General features: G+C 42.4%; 1 protein-coding gene across 1 annotated transcript; it reads right to left on the bottom strand.

Annotated features, from left to right (window-relative positions):
* Positions 1-4,014: 4,014 nt before the first annotated feature.
* On the bottom strand, positions 4,015-15,497 carry LOC311242416 (XK-related protein 8-like; the record flags this gene model as incomplete). The annotated part of the gene is made up of 4 exons (XM_084331379.1): positions 4,015-4,050; positions 8,275-8,672; positions 14,553-14,743; positions 15,211-15,497. 4 exons carry the CDS (start codon positions 15,495-15,497, stop codon positions 4,015-4,017), a joined length of 912 nt encoding a protein of 303 aa, XP_084187505.1.
* Positions 15,498-17,147: the final 1,650 nt, after the last annotated feature.

Below are 17,147 nucleotides of genomic sequence, written 5' to 3'. Positions count from 1 at the left end.
GGTGCATGTAGAACTAAAATTCCAAACAAACTTTTATCACTAAACTAACCACTACTGGTATCTCTAGACTACGGTTTAATTTACATAGAATGTGGGTGAACAGGCTCAGCCATTTGAACTTTGCACGACACACCTAGGGTGACCAGATGCAAAAAGTCCAAAAGCAGGACAACAGTAATTAGGGCGTTTTCACACCTGTAGTTCGTTTGCTTTGTTCCGATTCAGGGAGACACAGGGACTATAATGATACAATGTTGCACTTGTCCTTTAGTTCGTTTGTGTTCACACGGTTGTGTTAATAGCGGATCAAAACAAATGCACGCGAGAGCAAACTGTCACTCATTGGTCAGATTTTGAACAGAATCAGAACAGTGGTGCATGCTGGGAGAGAGAGAGCAGAACAGTGGTGCATGCTGGGAGAGAGAGAGCAGAACAGTGGTGCATGCTGGGAGAGAGAGAGCAGAACAGTGGTGCATGCTGGGAGAGAGAGGGAGCAGAACAGTGGTGCATGCTGGGAGAGAGAGAGAGCAGAACAGTGGTGCATGCTGGGAGAGAGAGAGCAGAACAGTGGTGCATGCTGGGAGAGAGAGAGCAGAACAGTGGTGCATGCTGGGAGAGAGAGAGCAGAACAGTGGTGCATGCTGGGAGAGAGAGAGAGCAGAACAGTGGTGCATGCTGGGAGAGAGAGCAGAACAGTGGTGCATGCTGGGAGAGAGAGAGCAGAACAGTGGTGCATGCTGGGAGAGAGAGAGCAGAACAGTGGTGCATGCTGGGAGAGAGAGCAGAACAGTGGTGCATGCTGGGAGAGAGAGCAGAACAGTGGTGCATGCTGGGAGAGAGAGAGCAGAACAGTGGTGCATGCTGGGAGAGAGAGCATAACAGTGGTGCATGCTGGGAGAGAGAGAGCAGAACAGTGGTGCATGCTGGGAGAGAGAGAGAGAGCAGAACAGTGGTGCATGCTGGGAGAGAGAGAGAGCAGAACAGTGGTGCATGCTGGGAGAGAGAGCAGAACAGTGGTGCATGCTGGGAGAGAGAGAGCAGAACAGTGGTGCATGCTGGGAGAGAGAGCAGAACAGTGGTGCATGCTGGGAGAGAGAGAGAGCAGAACAGTGGTGCATGCTGGGAGAGAGAGAGCAGAACAGTGTGCATGCTGGGAGACCATGGGGAGAGAGGGAGCAGCACAGTGGTGCATGCTGGGAGACCATGTGGAGAGAGGCATAGATATATATAGAACACTAGATAGCTTACCCGCGCTGCCGGCCAATGGAGAGCGACGTCGTCGTAGGGCGGCCATCTTGCCCCAGGCAGCTCAGCTACTGATAACATTAATGTCTATGGTGCATGTACTATTTAAATAACCATAGATTGCTCGATTTTCAAACGGGTTGGTTTGCTATAAACATCAAAGATGTAGTTATGATACTGCATACTTATAAAAAAAAATTTAAAGATGTTTTTTTATAAACCGCTTGAATCATTACCACGTTAATAATGCTTGTAATAAACCAAACCGTTTGTAAATCCGTCAATATTTCAGCGAGTTATGAGTATTTTTGTCTGTGCAGCTCACTCACCCTCACTCAAGGCTGACTGGGGCAAGATGGCGGCGGTTCAGTGACGCTGGTGACTCCGCCTTAAGCTATCTAGTGTTCTATATATATCTATGGTTGAGAGGGAGCAGAACAGTGGTGCATGCTGGGAGAGAGAGCAGAACAGTGGTGCATGCTGGGAGATAATCACTTTATTTGTATAGCACCTTTCATACAGCAGGGGATTGCAGTCCAAAGTGCTTTACATCAGTGAGAAATAAGACACAAAGTCAGTGTAAAACAAGCAGCGAGAGCAAAGCATAAAGTGGGATAAAAATAATGCAGATATATTAATCAAATCATGAATGGTAATGAAATGTTTGTGTTTCGAGCTCAGACTCAACAACAACAACAACAATGAATACAAGAATGGTCACACTAAGTCGTAGTAGTGAGATACAATTTAATATAAAATAAAATAGTCAATTATTTACAGAAAGTGTCTTGCATAAAAGGGGCGACGGTGGCTCGAGAGGTAGGGAGTGGTCGTCTGGTAATCAGATGGTTCCCGGTTAGATTCCAGCTCCTCCCGGGCAAGGAATTGTCCTTGAGCAAGACACAGAATCCCCTAATTGCTCCCGATAAGCAGGTCGGCACCTTGCATGGTCGCCTCCGCCGTCGGTGTGTGAATGTTGAGCATAAGTTGTAAAGTGCTTTGGATAAAAGCGTTATATATAAAAATGCCTCATTTACCATTTGATGGAAAGACAAGGTTTTCACGATGAAAGAGAAAGAGGAGCGTTCTGAGAAGGCAGAGACACCGTGTTTTCTTTCCGTGTCGTGTTCCGTCTCTGCTGCTGCATAAAGACAGGGCAACATAAAGACAGGGTGACATAAAGACAGGGTGACATAAAGACAGGGTGACATAAAGACAGGGTGACATAAAGACAGGGTGACATAAAGACAGGGTAACATAAAGACAGGGTGACATAAAGACAGGGTGACATAAAGACAGGGTGACATAAAGACAGGGTGACATAAAGACAGGGTGACATAAAGACAGGGTGACATAAAGACAGGGTGACATAAAGACAGGGTAACATAAAGACAGGGTGACATAAAGACAGGGTGACATAAAGACAGGGTGACATAAAGACAGGGCGACATAAAGACAGGGTGACATAAAGACAGGGTGACATAAAGACAGGGTGACATAAAGACAGGGTGACATAAAGACAGGGTGACATAAAGACAGGGTAACATAAAGACAGGGTGACATAAAGACAGGGTGACATAAAGACAGGGTAACATAAAGACAGGGTGACATAAAGACAGGGTAACATAAAGACAGTAACATAAAGACAGGGTGACATAAAGACAGGGTAACATAAAGACAGGGTGACATAAAGACAGGGTGACATAAAGACAGGGTGACATAAAGACAGGGTGACATAAAGACAGGGTGACATAAAGACAGGGTAACATAAAGACAGTAACATAAAGACAGGGTAACATAAAGACAGGGTAACATAAAGACAGGGTGACATAAAGACAGGGTGACATAAAGACAGTAACATAAAGACAGTAACATAAAGACAGGGTGACATAAAGACAGGGTGACATAAAGACAGGGTGACATAAAGACAGGGTGACATAAAGACAGGGTGACATAAAGACAGGGTGACATAAAGACAGGGTGACATAAAGACAGGGCAACATAAAGACAGTAACATAAAGACAGGGTAACATAAAGACAGGGTAACATAAAGACAGGGTGACATAAAGACAGGGTGACATAAAGACAGTAACATAAAGACAGTAACATAAAGACAGGGTGACATAAAGACAGGGTGACATAAAGACAGGGTGACATAAAGACAGGGTGACATAAAGACAGGGTGACATAAAGACAGGGTGACATAAAGACAGGGTGACATAAAGACAGGGTAACATAAAGACAGGGTGACATAAAGACAGGGTGACATAAAGACAGGGTAACAAAGACAGGGTGACATAAAGACAGGGTGACATAAAGACAGGGTGACATAAAGACAGGGTGACATAAACACAGGGTAACATTTTGATTTAATTTGATTTGATTGAAGTTTATTTCAAATATGCAACATACCAAACAAACATCAAGTACATATATCGCCTTAAGCCGTTCAAATAATAAATGTATATGTAGCTGGTCTAAGGCCACCCTCTTGAATGTCGTCGTGCATGTGAAGTGAAGAGACAGGTTGCGGCCCATTCAATGTTTATTTCTGGGAGCAAAACAAACAAGAAGAATATGGCATTACTTCTTGTCCACTAGGTGGCTCCAGTTCACAGGCTCTTCCTCATTCAGGCCAGACTGAACACCATTTTTAATCAAACATTGAAATAACACATTTATAATGAAACAATACAATAAGATAATACAAGATAAACAATAGGATTCATTAATTTACCTGGGAGCAAAACAAACAAGAAGAATATGGCATTACTTCTTGTCCACTAGGTGGCTCCAGTTCACAGGCTGCAATGAGGGAAATATGTCACACTGTCAGGACGAGGCCTACACAACCTGCTCATCCATACTACTAACTCAATCAGCATGTGTCATACAAGAGATCGTCACCACAGTTAAATTCCTTTACAAAAAGTGCACAACTGTTCATTATTGCTTAGATACCATTACATACACCCCGGTTCATTTGCCCGGCAACTTATTTACAATAGTAAACCATCAATACGTTCTTTTAAACCAAAGATATGTTTTAGAAATACTGAGCAACTCCTACCTCTTCCTCATTCAGGCCAGACTGAACGGGAAGAGGCGCGCACCAAAGTAAATACGTCACTTCGGGAGGAAGTGACGATTTCAAAATAAAAGACTTTGAGAATAAAAATAATAATAATAATAATAATAATAATAATAATAAAACGTGAGGGAGGGATTCTTTGTGGAATACATAACAGTATATTTTATATATACCTGCTACATATATGCAAAATTAAAAATAACAAAAAACAAACAAAAAAGTCAAACTAAATATATATATTTTTTTATTCATTTACATATTTGAAAAGGAGTGGGAAGAAGCATACACTTATTTAATCCCACCCCTATTTACTCATCAGAACATACTATATTTTATTTACTAATTCATACATTACTAGACTTATATTGATATTTTTTTTACTTAGTTAACAATAAAAAAATTTATAATACCTTATTAATATTTGGCATAACTGTATGTAACATAAAGACAGGATAACACTGTGACCTATGCCCCCTTCTTGATAGGGCTCTGAATCTAGACCAACGCAACACTTCCGGTATTCTGAAATCATATGAATGAATGTGGATGAGAGCCTCGACATTAAGTGGTTGTAGCTACAGCTGTGGGGGGGGCGCTGGAGACATGATCCAATAGACTTTTATACCCCTGAGTCTCCTGAACATGGAGATTGCCCATGGAGTCTGCCACAGATTGTCCAGAGATCTAGGTTGATCAATCTGCGCATGCAGAGTTCGGGAGTAGGTGCGGGAAAGTGACTATAGCTCGGCTGAGAAAGTGCCGATCGACTTGGGACTGGCCTCTCCGTGTTCAGCAGACTCAGGCCAGGCGTATACAAGTCTATTGGATCATGTCTCCCGCACCCCCACAGCTACAACCACCTAATGGTAAGTCTTTCATCCACATTCATTCATTTTCTCCCCCCACTCTCCCATGATTTCAGAATACCAGAAGTGTTGCAGAGATCTATACTAGCAGTATAACAGATTGTATTAGCTACCACCCATCACTTCCACCGCTACCACGTCTGCAGATTCTTCGTTTTACTGCGATAACTCAAATAGTTTTCATTCCAATCTTTTAAACTTTTCTGTGAATATTCGTGACCTCTAGCGGAACAACGCTGTTGATTTTGGTGACCCCATGACCTTTGCTCTAGCGCCACCATTTGGCCAAACTCAATTTTAAAATGAGCGCATCTCCTGACCCATTTGTCGTACAGTAACGGAAATTGTATATTTGTATAATATGTATTATTAGGGGTGTGGTCAAAATGTGTCATTGAGGATTGGGGGCGTTCTGGGGATATACCGCCACGACAACAAGTATAGTTTTAAAATTTGCTTCCTTATGAAAATGTACATCCATAGCCTGTACGTACATAGGTTTAACACAAATTATCTTTTTATGGACAATGAACATGTAATATAAAAGTGAATAGAAAATACATATTATGGCAGAAGCAGTTTAAGGTTCTTATCACTTCCTTACATACATACATTATTCCTTAGCATTAGTCTCCTGTAAAATTCTGTCAGCGGGGTGTATAGTGAAGGGTGGGGGTGGGGGAGTATTTTCAAATAATAAACCAAATGTAGGAACTGTGCGGTTCACCTCCTACCTAAGCTTCTGTCAACATCGGAAATGGCTCCTCTCCCTCTGCCTCTCTCCTGCAGGGTCCCACAAGGCTCCATCCTTGGCCCTATTCTATTTTCTCTGTATATGCTGCCCCTTGGTTTAGTCATTCAAAAACACTATCTCCTTCCATTGTTATGCGGGACGACACTCGGGTCTATCTCCCCATGAAACCCAGTGACAAGTCCAGTCTTGACAGCCTCCGATCCTGTCTATGACATAAAATGCTGGATGGCACAACATTTCCTACAAACTAAATTATTCTAAATGTGAAATCCTCCTTTTCGGCCCCCCAAACCAAACCAGTGTCATCGCCAGCAGCCTGGGTAACCTGTCTGCCCTAGTTCAGTGTTTTTTCCAGCTTCGGTCCACAGCTAGGATCAAGGCCATACTCACTCTCCCCCTCAGACCTTGAGTCATTCACGCCTTCATATCTTCACGACTAGATTACTGTAACTCCCTGCACCTGGGGCTTAATAAGTCGACCATAGCCCGCCTACAGTTACCCCACAGTACTTGGAAGAGAGCTCATATTACCCCTGTTCTTGCCTCCCTTCATTACACGACTACAGGATATAATTCAAAGTTCTCCTATTCGTCTACAAAGCTCTTAATGGTAAGGCCCCCTTTTATCAGACCTCCTCACCCCCAGGGGTCGGGAACCTATGGCTCGCGAGCCATATATGGCTCTTCTGGTGACAGCATATGGCTCCCAGACATTTTTGAGTAACATTTTTTTTTTTTTTTTTTTTTAATACTTGTGATATTTCTTAATAATACTGTGTCATTTTAAAGTAAACAGAAATTAGTTTTGAAGATACAGCTAATAGTATCTGTAGCTGAAGATATAGCGAGCAGAGCTGGCGAGGGAACACAAGTGGACAGAAATTAAAAATCTTCAACCTGAAGACCAGCTGATTCTTAAAACTTGGAACGAGCTTCCTGTGACATACCACACAATGCAGCGTGAGTATTGCCGTATATTGACCATGTTTGGCTCTACATATGCATGTGGGCAGTCATTCTCGCATATGAGGAACATTAAGACCAACCTACGCTCACGTTTAACTGATGGAAGCCTCAACGCCTGCATGAAGCTCAACCTCAGCACGTATGAACCAGATTACAAGGCCATCAGCAAAACCATGCAACACCAGAAGTCGCATTAAAAGTAAGACATATTTAATTTATTATACGTTAAAAATACTATATGGCTCTCAATGAAATATATTTAGAAATATTTGGCTTTTATGGCTCTCCCAGTCAAAACGGTTCCTGACCCCTGCCCTATACCAACATCAGGGCCCTCAGATCTGCTGATAAGGGTCTCCTAACCACCCGTAGGTCCAACTTCAAGTCTAGGGGGGGGGGTGGGGGGGGGGGGCGTGCTTTTGCTATCGCAGCCCCTGACCTCTGGACCAGCATCCCCACGTCCATCAAATCTACCCCCTCCATCGAGTCTTTTAATCTAAGCTCAAAACTCACCTATATTCCTTAGCCTTCCCTGACTCACTCTGACTCTTGCATTGTTTGTTTGTGTGTTGTTCTGTTTCTTTGTTTGTCTGTTGGTTGTTTATTTTCTGTTTATTTATACTTTAGGAGTACTTTCAATTTGTTTTGCTACGTGACCCACTGTAAAGCATGTCGGTTGACAAGTGTCATGTTTAAAATGTGCTATACAAATACATTGTATTGATTGATTGTGTGCTCCCTCACGTCCAAAAATAGCACTACAACTCCTGTATTGAAATAAGAATTTTATTTGAGAATGAAGGTAAACATTTTATTTTGGCGTCAAGGAGTGATTAATTACAAACAGGACTATATAAAGCCATGTCCTACTTGGCACTGAATTAGCTTGGCATGCTTCACATCGTTCTTTGTCAAAAAGCTGCACAAAGCGCCAAACATTTCAAGCATCTCTATCCACACAAGCCTGTATGACTCAGTCACCTTCATCTTCCCCTTTGTGTCTCGAGGCTGTCAAGTGATGCGGGTCAGGAGTAAAAGTTCTCCGACAACTTCTTCATTCTTTTGGACCCTCTCGCAGGCATGCTGCGGACCTCTGTCTCTATATCGTCCGTTTCATACATTGACATCATCTGAATGAATGAATCAGTGTGTTCGACTAGCCAGTCCACCCTCTTATCACACTTTGGATCGTTCGTCATCTTTGGATGACATAACCTGTAATACATTACTTTACATGCAAGACCGATACCATAGACTGCAATGATTACAGAACTAACTATAAAGGTGTAGTGGGGCTGCGGCAGTTCACAGTACATGTAGCTCCGCCAACACCACAGACCACACAGCAGCACCAGATCCAGCATCATCCCGGCGTGGTACAGCCTAGACCAGGACCTCGTCCGTCCATCCACCGCCTTGAACCAGCTGAAATACCAGATAAGGCCTACGGTGGCCCGGTTGAGCCACTCTCCACCCACGTTTTCCATGAAGTTTGTCTGCAACCACCAGGCGGCGAGGAACAGGATCATCCAGGAACACAGGAAGTGGGCAAAGATGAAACAGGGCAGGACGGAGGCGAAAAGACTGAGGGCGGCAATGCGGGCGGCGATCAGCAGCAGGTTCCAGAGGTAGTAGACCAACGACGAATAGGCCATCTGCTTCTTCTTGTCCGGCAGGAAGGAGCGCAGATTGCGATGGTACTGACTCACACCACTGGCGATGACCGATGCTGAAGCGGCTGCCTGTAACACTGAGGAGAAGAGAGATTGATTGATTGATTGAAAACTTTATTAACAGATTGCAGAATGGGTACAGTACAGTACAGCTCAATACATACAATTGTTAAGGGGATGCAGACCAGAGAAAGACTTTCGTCTTGTTTACATCAGGGTCCCCCATTTTCAAATCCGGTACAAGAATTCACTATTAAATTGGCTTCTTGTGTTACAAATTGTGTGAGGCAAAGTGAGCCCACGTTGAACCTAGGAGATGCTCCTACAGTATGTATAGTACAATCGGTGGTTACTTTCTAGCTCCAAAATGGCATAAACTTGATTGGCTTTTCAGTGATCTCGATTTCCTTCCCTAAACAAAGACTAATAGTCACTATAGTATAGTCTATAGTCACTTTTCCGCACCTACACCCGAACTCTGCATGCACAGATTGCCCACGGAGTCTCTCTGGATTGTCCAGAGATCTAGGTTGATCAATCTGTGCATGCAGAGTACGGGAATAGGTGTGGAAAAGTGACTATAGCTCAGCCGAGAAAGTGCCGATCAACTTGGGATTGGTCTCTCCATGTTCAGGACACTCAGGCGTATAAACGTCTATTGGATCATGTCTCCAGCACCCCCACAGCCGTAGCTACAACCACTTAATGGCAAGGCTCTCATCCACATTCATTCATTTTCTCCCCCCGCTCTCTCTCTCCCATGATTTCAGAATACTGGAAGTGTTGCAGTGGTCTATGGGACACGGGCAATATTGTGGTGCCAAAGCAAAGGGGTAGCGCGCCACAGACTAGTTCTAGCTGCACCTAGTCCCTATCGTGGCTTTGGAATTTGGACGGACGCAGTACCCAAGCTACTGTGGTTTGTTATGGCGTCCATAGATTGATCTCTCAGTGGTCAATGACCTTGCTGTGAAATTACTACTACTTTTTGTAGCGTTGTAGCAGTTGTAATTTCATGATTAATGGTCTAGTTTTCCCACAATATTAACTTCTGTGGCACGATACTAGGCTGATAACGCCTCATGTTTGTTACCTGCATGTTTGTTAGACCACAGAGAGGTCAGGACATTTCAATGTAAAAAATGTAAAAAAATATCTGGATAACCCATTGAGCTTTAACTTATGACACTGTTCTGACATCTTCCGTATGAAAACTCTCAGCCTAGTATCATGCCACAGACGTTGAAAAACTAGACCATTAATCATTACATTACAACACAAAGTAGTAGTCATTTCACAGCAAGGTAACATTAAAAGGGGCACTTCACCAAAAAAAACTGCTGATTTATTTTGCATGAAAAATTCTAAAAGGTTTTGGACACATTAATTACAATCCATAAATATTTGGAAATTGTTCTCAATTTTGGCTCGGTACACCACAACACTGGATTTGAAATTAAACAATCAAGATGTGCTTTAAGTGCTTTAATTTGAGAGTATTTACATCCAAATCAGGTTTTGCCTATATATGCCTCCTCCTTTTTAAGGGACCAAAAGTAATTGGACAATTGATTGATTGATTGAAAATTGTAGATTTTCAATCAATCAAACAGATTGCAGAATGGGTACAATACAGTACGGCTCAATACACACAATTGTTAAGGGGATGCAGACCAGAGAAAGACTTTCGTCTTGTTTACATCAGGGTCCCCCATTTTCAATTCATCATAACATAATATGACATACAGATAGACAGTACTGTTACATCCAGACATTTATGACATACCAGATCTACAAATATACAGTACTGTTTAAGAGTACAACGCCTGTCATATATACCCTGGCGTTGGAAACTCTGATTAATAGACAGAGTTTCTAAAAAGAGAGTATATACATTATATACATTTGAGAGTATATACATTTGAGGGGGAAGAAACTGTACATTGAAGGGGGTGGGGTTTGGCCAGTTTTGAATTGCAGTCTCCCGTAGGTGCTCTTTTAGAGAGGTTTTGAAGGTGGGTAGTGATTCACATTCCTTTACAGCTGTGGGTAGGGCATTCTACATTGTTGTTGCATAATTGCTAAACGTGTTTAGTCCCTTGTTTGAGCCGAATCTGGGTTTAACATGATTTGTGGAGCTCCCTCTGGTGTTGTGTTCATGGTATTCACTGACCTTTGGGAAGTATTTTGACATGTACATGGGTACCTTAGTGGTGTAGTGTATCTTGTAGACCAGGCCCATTGCAAGTTGCTGTACTCTGTCGTCTACTCTAAGCCATCCTAGGTTGTCAAAGTGGGCAGGGGTGAGGTGGGTTCTAGGAGTAAGGTCAAGCAGTAGTCTGACCAGTTTGTTTTGTGATGTTTGTAATTTTGTTTTTAGCGCCTTTGAGGTGCTTTGGTACCATGAGGTGCAAGCATAGTCGTAGTACCCTTGAATGAGTGCTCCTAAGAGTCTTCAGGGTATTCTTGTTTACCAGAGAGGAGATCCGGTACTATCAGTGAAGCAAGCCAAAAACGAAATAAAACCCACGAGAGAGATAAGAAAAACATTAGGTGTGGTCAAATCAACTGTTTGGTACATTCTCAAAAAGAAAGAACCCACTGATGAGCTCAGCAACACCAAAAGACGTATCTGTGTCAAAGTAGAGTTAGTAAAAGAAAATTATAATAATAAAGTATCTAAAGAAAAAAAGCATGTACAGTTCTGGAACAACACTTTAGGGACAGCTGAGACAAAGATCAACTTGTACCAGCATGATGGGAAGAGAAGAGTATGGAGAAGGAAAGGAACTGCTCATGATCGAAAGCATACCACCTCATCAGTGAAGCATGGTGGTGGTAGTGTTATGGCGTGGGCATGTATAGCTGCCAATGGAGCTGGTTCCCTTGTATTTATTAATGATGTGACTGCTGACAATTGCAGGATGAATTCTGAAGTGTTTCGGGCAATATTATCTGCTCATATTCAGCCAAATGCTTCAGAACTCATTGGATGGTGCTTCATAGTGCAGATGGACAATGACCCAAAGCATACTGTGAAAGCAACCAACAAGTTTTTTAAGGGGAGACACTACAGGTGAATAGGGTAAAACATTTAACTAATATATATCACAATGAAACTTCCACAGTTGATTACTTATATTAAGACAAGACTTTTTTGTATTACAAGTTTTCTGAAATTGTATGTTTAAATATGCAAATGAGGCATAATCTACTTAAATATGCACTAATTTGCATATAATTCCAGGACAGAAATCTGAACATTGGATAAAGCCATTTTCAAAATTATAGTTTAATTTTGTTGACATATTAGAGCCAAAGGTTATTACAGAGGGGATTTTGGATATCTCTTTTTATCACTGCATAAATCAGAAAATACTCCATTCAGTCCATTTTTATGGTAAAATTCCATATTTCGCCATGTTTTTAGGAATAAAATGTGATATAAATCAGGGTATGAATGCGATATCAACAAACCCTTCTGTAAATACCTTCAGAACATAGATATGAATAGAACTGGAAGGTTTGGTGTATGTGAGTGCTACTGAAGTGGAGATTTCTGGCTCAGAGTATGAGGAAAAACTCTTAAAACTCATTTTTGGGAAAACGCCTTCAAAGTTCTGTATTGTAAAATGCCATACTTTTTTTTTTAAACAGATATTTACAAACACAATACCTAATCAAACCATTAGTAATAGACAACCTAAACACATGCCTGATAACTGAATAATAATAATAATAATGATGTTATTGAACTGAACAGAACTACACACAGGCTACAAACAGTGTAGTACAGTGTAGTACCCCCTAATAGGCAAACAAATATTTGAATAGATATCACTATGAAACTTTCCCAGTTTGTTATGTACATATAAACTAAGAAAAAATATATTGCAAGTTTTCTGAATTTTATGTTTATATATGCAAATGAGGCACTTCCCCATTAAATATGTGCACATTTATGGATGCAATAAGGCAAAATGAGGTCAAATAAACAACTAAATGTGTGTTATTGACGTTTTATTGTCACTAGTTTCATAGAAGACATGTTTAGGAAGCAAAATATAACAAAATCTCAAAATCAACAAAAAAAGTATATTTGCCTATTCACCTGGGGTGTCTCGCCTAAGGCAAAGAAGTGGAATGTTATGCAATGGCCAAGTCAATCACCTGACCTGAATCCAATTGAGCATGCATTTCACTTGCTGAAGACAAAATGTAAGGGAAAATGCCCCAAGAACCAGCAGGAACTGAAGACAGTCACCAGGGCATCACCAGGGACAAAACCCAGTGTCTGGTGATGTAGTATATGGGTTCCAGACTTCAGGCTGTTATCGACTGCAAAGGAGTTGCAACCAAGTATTAAAAGTGACCATTTTATTTATGGATTGTTAGTTTGTCCAATTACTTTTGGTCCCTTAAAAAGGGGGGTGCATGTGTATAAATTGTTGTAATTCCTACACTGTTCACCTGATTTGGATGTAAATACAGTACCCTCAAATTAAAGGTTAAAGGGGAACTATCTTATAAATGGCCTTTTCCAGTGTTTAGCATTGTTTTCTAGCAATGTGGGGTTGTACCAACACTGTCTATGTCTCAAATTCAAATTTTTGCGCATTCCTCCAGTTCAGATGAGACACGTTCCTCCCCCAGTGAACTAAGCCATTCTGAATTTAGCGTACCTGTGACGTGTAAGGATTCTGATCTGCATACCTCAGCTCCTTCTGTGGTTGTAGCCACCGCCCACAATCAACAATTTGCTCAACACCGGAGCAAGTGGAAATAATGCGAAGCGGTTTCCCTGTCACTTCCTCAAAAAGAGAGAGAGAGGGAGAGAGAGACAGACAGATAGAGGGAGAGAGAGGCTCTCATACGGTGCGACTCGTCTCGGAGCATTTACACACACTCGCGATTGCGTGTGTGTGGGGGGAAACACGCGTGCTCCCGGAGCATCTCTCTCTCTCACTTGCTCGTTCTCTCTCTCGCTCTCTCTCGTATCACAGCACTCGCTTGTATCACCGCCAACCTGTTGCAAAATATCATAGCGCATGCTCCCACGCGTATTCCGATCCGTGCAATAATATTCACGGGGGTATATATTGTCATTTGAAACAAGTTACCAATGCATTGTCCCGTGGCGAAATTAATTAGTCTCCCTCTCTATCTCTCCCCCCAAAGCCAGTGTAGACTGTGGGTGACTGTCACTCAAAGCGCATTGCGAGTATGGGCGGAGCCAAAAACAGCTTGGAATCTGGAAGTGCAGAAAATGCTGCTCTAGAGTACTAGATTAGAAATACAAAACAATGATTTTTTTTTATAAACCTTACAGATGTGTTCCATAGACTCACAGGAATTGTGTAAAATTGCCCAAATAGTGTAAGAAATAGTAAGATAGTTCCCCTTTAAAGTCTGCACTTACTTGTTTAATTTAAAATCCATTTTGGTGTACAGAGCCAAAATTCTGAAAATTGTGACAATGTCAAAATATGTATGGACCTGACTGTAGTTTGAAATTTATTGAGTAAAATAGTTTGAATATGGTCACCAGTAATGTCATCGGGGACATTGAATCCTTGTATTGTTAATTACAGCTTGATGAAATTATATGGTAGCAGTCCCTATAAGACAAGGTATTGCTATTTTTTCCTCTACATCATTTCATGGTGCTGTACTTAATACAACACAAGGATTCAATGTCCGGGACATTATGTCGCTGATGACATCACTGGTGGGATGTGTGAGATTATGTACAAAATAAAGCATTCTTTTTTGGTAAAGTGACCCTGTGGAATATTAAGTTGTGGCTTTGGAATAGTATACGTCCACATTTATAAATATGTACTGATAGGGGCTAAACTACACATGTGCTATAAGGGATCTGACAGCCTGTGAACTCCTTTTAACCTCCTTGACTACACAAACACAATGCCGTTTTGAGGCGTACCGGTAATACATACATGTAAGAAGCCCCACCTCGCCTCTCTGGATCATGACGGTGAGGACCAGAACCAACAGCGGGGCGCTCATTGTGAAGTTCTCTATGAGCTGCAGCAACCCAAGGTCTTGGCTCAGGGCGTCCAGGTCCACGTCCAGGGCGCCCTTCTTTGTGAAGAAGTTACGCAAGTCGACTTCCACGACACCGGCATACCTAGGAGGAGACGTCACGAGTCTCAGTACTTTTCTTCAAAAGTATACAAAGCAATACACACACACACACACCAATTTCTTTTGAGAAGATGGTGCAGTACAAGAAGAAATCCCATCGTTATTCATATTCATTATAATGAATATGTACTGTTGGACTGTGGTAATTCCATGTACGAATAAATAAAAATAAATGATGCTGCTCGACCGCTAGTTACGTAATTGCATGTCTTTAAACTATAGTATGGATGAAAACAATGTTAAGATATGAAATTACGCTTTAGTTGGCTTTGTTATTACACTACTCTTTATTCTTTATTATACTTTTTTACTGTATGAAGCACAATCTCAGGAGGCTCATACAGAACCAAGCATTCCACTGTAAAATGTACATTATATGTGTTAATAAAACTAAACTTGAACTTACTGTGAGCACAGGATGCCAATAGAAAGTAAACAAAGCGTACCGACCTGAGGTAGACTCCCATTTGAAACACATGGAGAGTCTTGAGTGAGTCTTGAGTGAGACTCACAAATGTGGTCTGTGTCTTGTAGTCATCATCGCGATAAAACTGCCAACTGTAGACCTGTCCGATGATGGAGGAGCCGATCAGGAACAACAATAGGACCCACATGCAATAGTAGTCCTCTTCTTGGTAGTAAGACACAACCGCCCATGCGTCCATCACAATGGGAGCCAGAAATAACAGCAGACGGTAACAGCTTAGGGTAACATGAGGATTGTCCGAGTCCGACATGGTGCATGTAGAACTAAAATTCCAAACAAACTTTTCTCACTAAACTAACCACTACTGGTATCTCTAGACTACGGTTTAATTTACATAAAATGTGGGTAAACAGGCTCAGCCATTTGAACTTTGCACGACACACCTAGGGTGACCAGATGCAAAAAGTCCAAAAGCAGGACAACAGTAATTAGGGCGTTTTCACACCTGTAGTTCGTTTGCTTTGTTCCGATTCAGGGAGACACAGGGACTATAATGATACAATGTTGCACTTGTTCTTTAGTTCGTTTGTGTTCACACGGTTGTGTTAATAGCGGATCAAAACAAATGCACGCAAGAGCAAACTGTCACTCATTGGTCAGATTTTGGGGTGTGTGTGTCCCCCCCCCCCAAGAGAGAGAGAGAGAGAGAGAGAGAGAGAGAGAGGAAGAGAGAGAGAGAGGGAGGGGAGAGAGAGAGAGGGGGAAGAGAAGAGAGAGAGGGGGGAGAGAGAGAGAGAGAGAGGGAAGAGAAGAGAGAGAGGGGAGATAGAGAGAGAGAGGGGGAAGAGAAAGAGAGATGGGGGAGAGAGAGAGAGAGAGAGAGAGAGAGAGAGATAGAGAGAGAGAGAGAGAGAGAGAGAGAGAGAGAGAGAGAGAGAGAGAGAGAGAGAGAGAGAGAGAGAGAGAGAGAGAGAGAGAGAGAAGAGAAGAGAGAGAGAGAGAAGAGAGAGAGAGAGAGAGAGAGAGAGAGAGAGAGAGAGAGAGAGAGAGAGGGGGGGGGGGAGAGAAAGAGAGAGGGGGGAGAGAGAGAGATAGGGGGAAGAGAAAGAGAGAGGGGGGAGAGAGAGAGAGAGAGAGAGAGAGAGAGAGAGAGAGAGAGAGAGAGAGAGAGAGAGAGAGAGAGAGAGAGAGAGAGAGAGAGAGAGAGAGGGAGAGAGGAGAGAGGGGGGAAGAGAAAGAGAGAGGGGGGAGAGAGAGAGAGAGAGAGAGAGAGGGGAAGAGAAAGAGAGAGGGGGGAGAGAGAGAGAGAGAGAGAGAGAGAGAGAGAGAGAGGAGAGAGAGAGAGAGAGAGAGAGAGAGAGAGAGAGAGAGAGAGAGAGAGAGAGAGAGAGAGAGAGAGAGAGAGAGAGAGAGAGAGAGGGGACCATGCGCACATTCACATCAAACGCCACTTCGTTCCTGGTTGAGTCGTGGATACGTGTGGATGTATAGAACTTTGCGGTACTGATCTGTTTCGCACAGACTGCACTCAATTATCAAACTGCTACAGAACCCCCGATTCTGCGGATCGATGATAATTTGAAGCCCTGCTGTCCCCGCGCATTAGGACACATCAACACGCCGATCAGTTCATTCAAGCGGGCTACATGAACTATCAGCCACTGCTGTGTGACGAGGCTTGGTGTTTCCCCGCTGTCTAAACACTCCTGCTTTCCAATTGACAGCTTACGCATCGATGCGCTTTGTGAAGGCATTTCATCTTCTACTCCAGTAGAAGTTTCTTTTGTTTACACCCTCTTGATTGATTGATTGATTGATTGAAAACTTTTATTAACAGATTGCAGAATGGGTACAGTACAGTACAGCTCAATACATACAATTGTTAAGGGGATGCAGACCAGAGAAATACTTTCGTCTTGTTTACATCAGGGTCCCCCATTTTCAATTCATCGTAACCATT

Source organism: Notolepis coatsorum, assembly GCF_963971535.1.
Source record: "Notolepis coatsorum genome assembly, chromosome: 16".
Taxonomy (NCBI): Eukaryota; Metazoa; Chordata; class Actinopteri; order Aulopiformes; family Paralepididae; genus Notolepis; species Notolepis coatsorum.
Note: the sequence above shows the minus strand (reverse complement) of the source record. Positions and strands in the feature narration are given on the sequence as shown.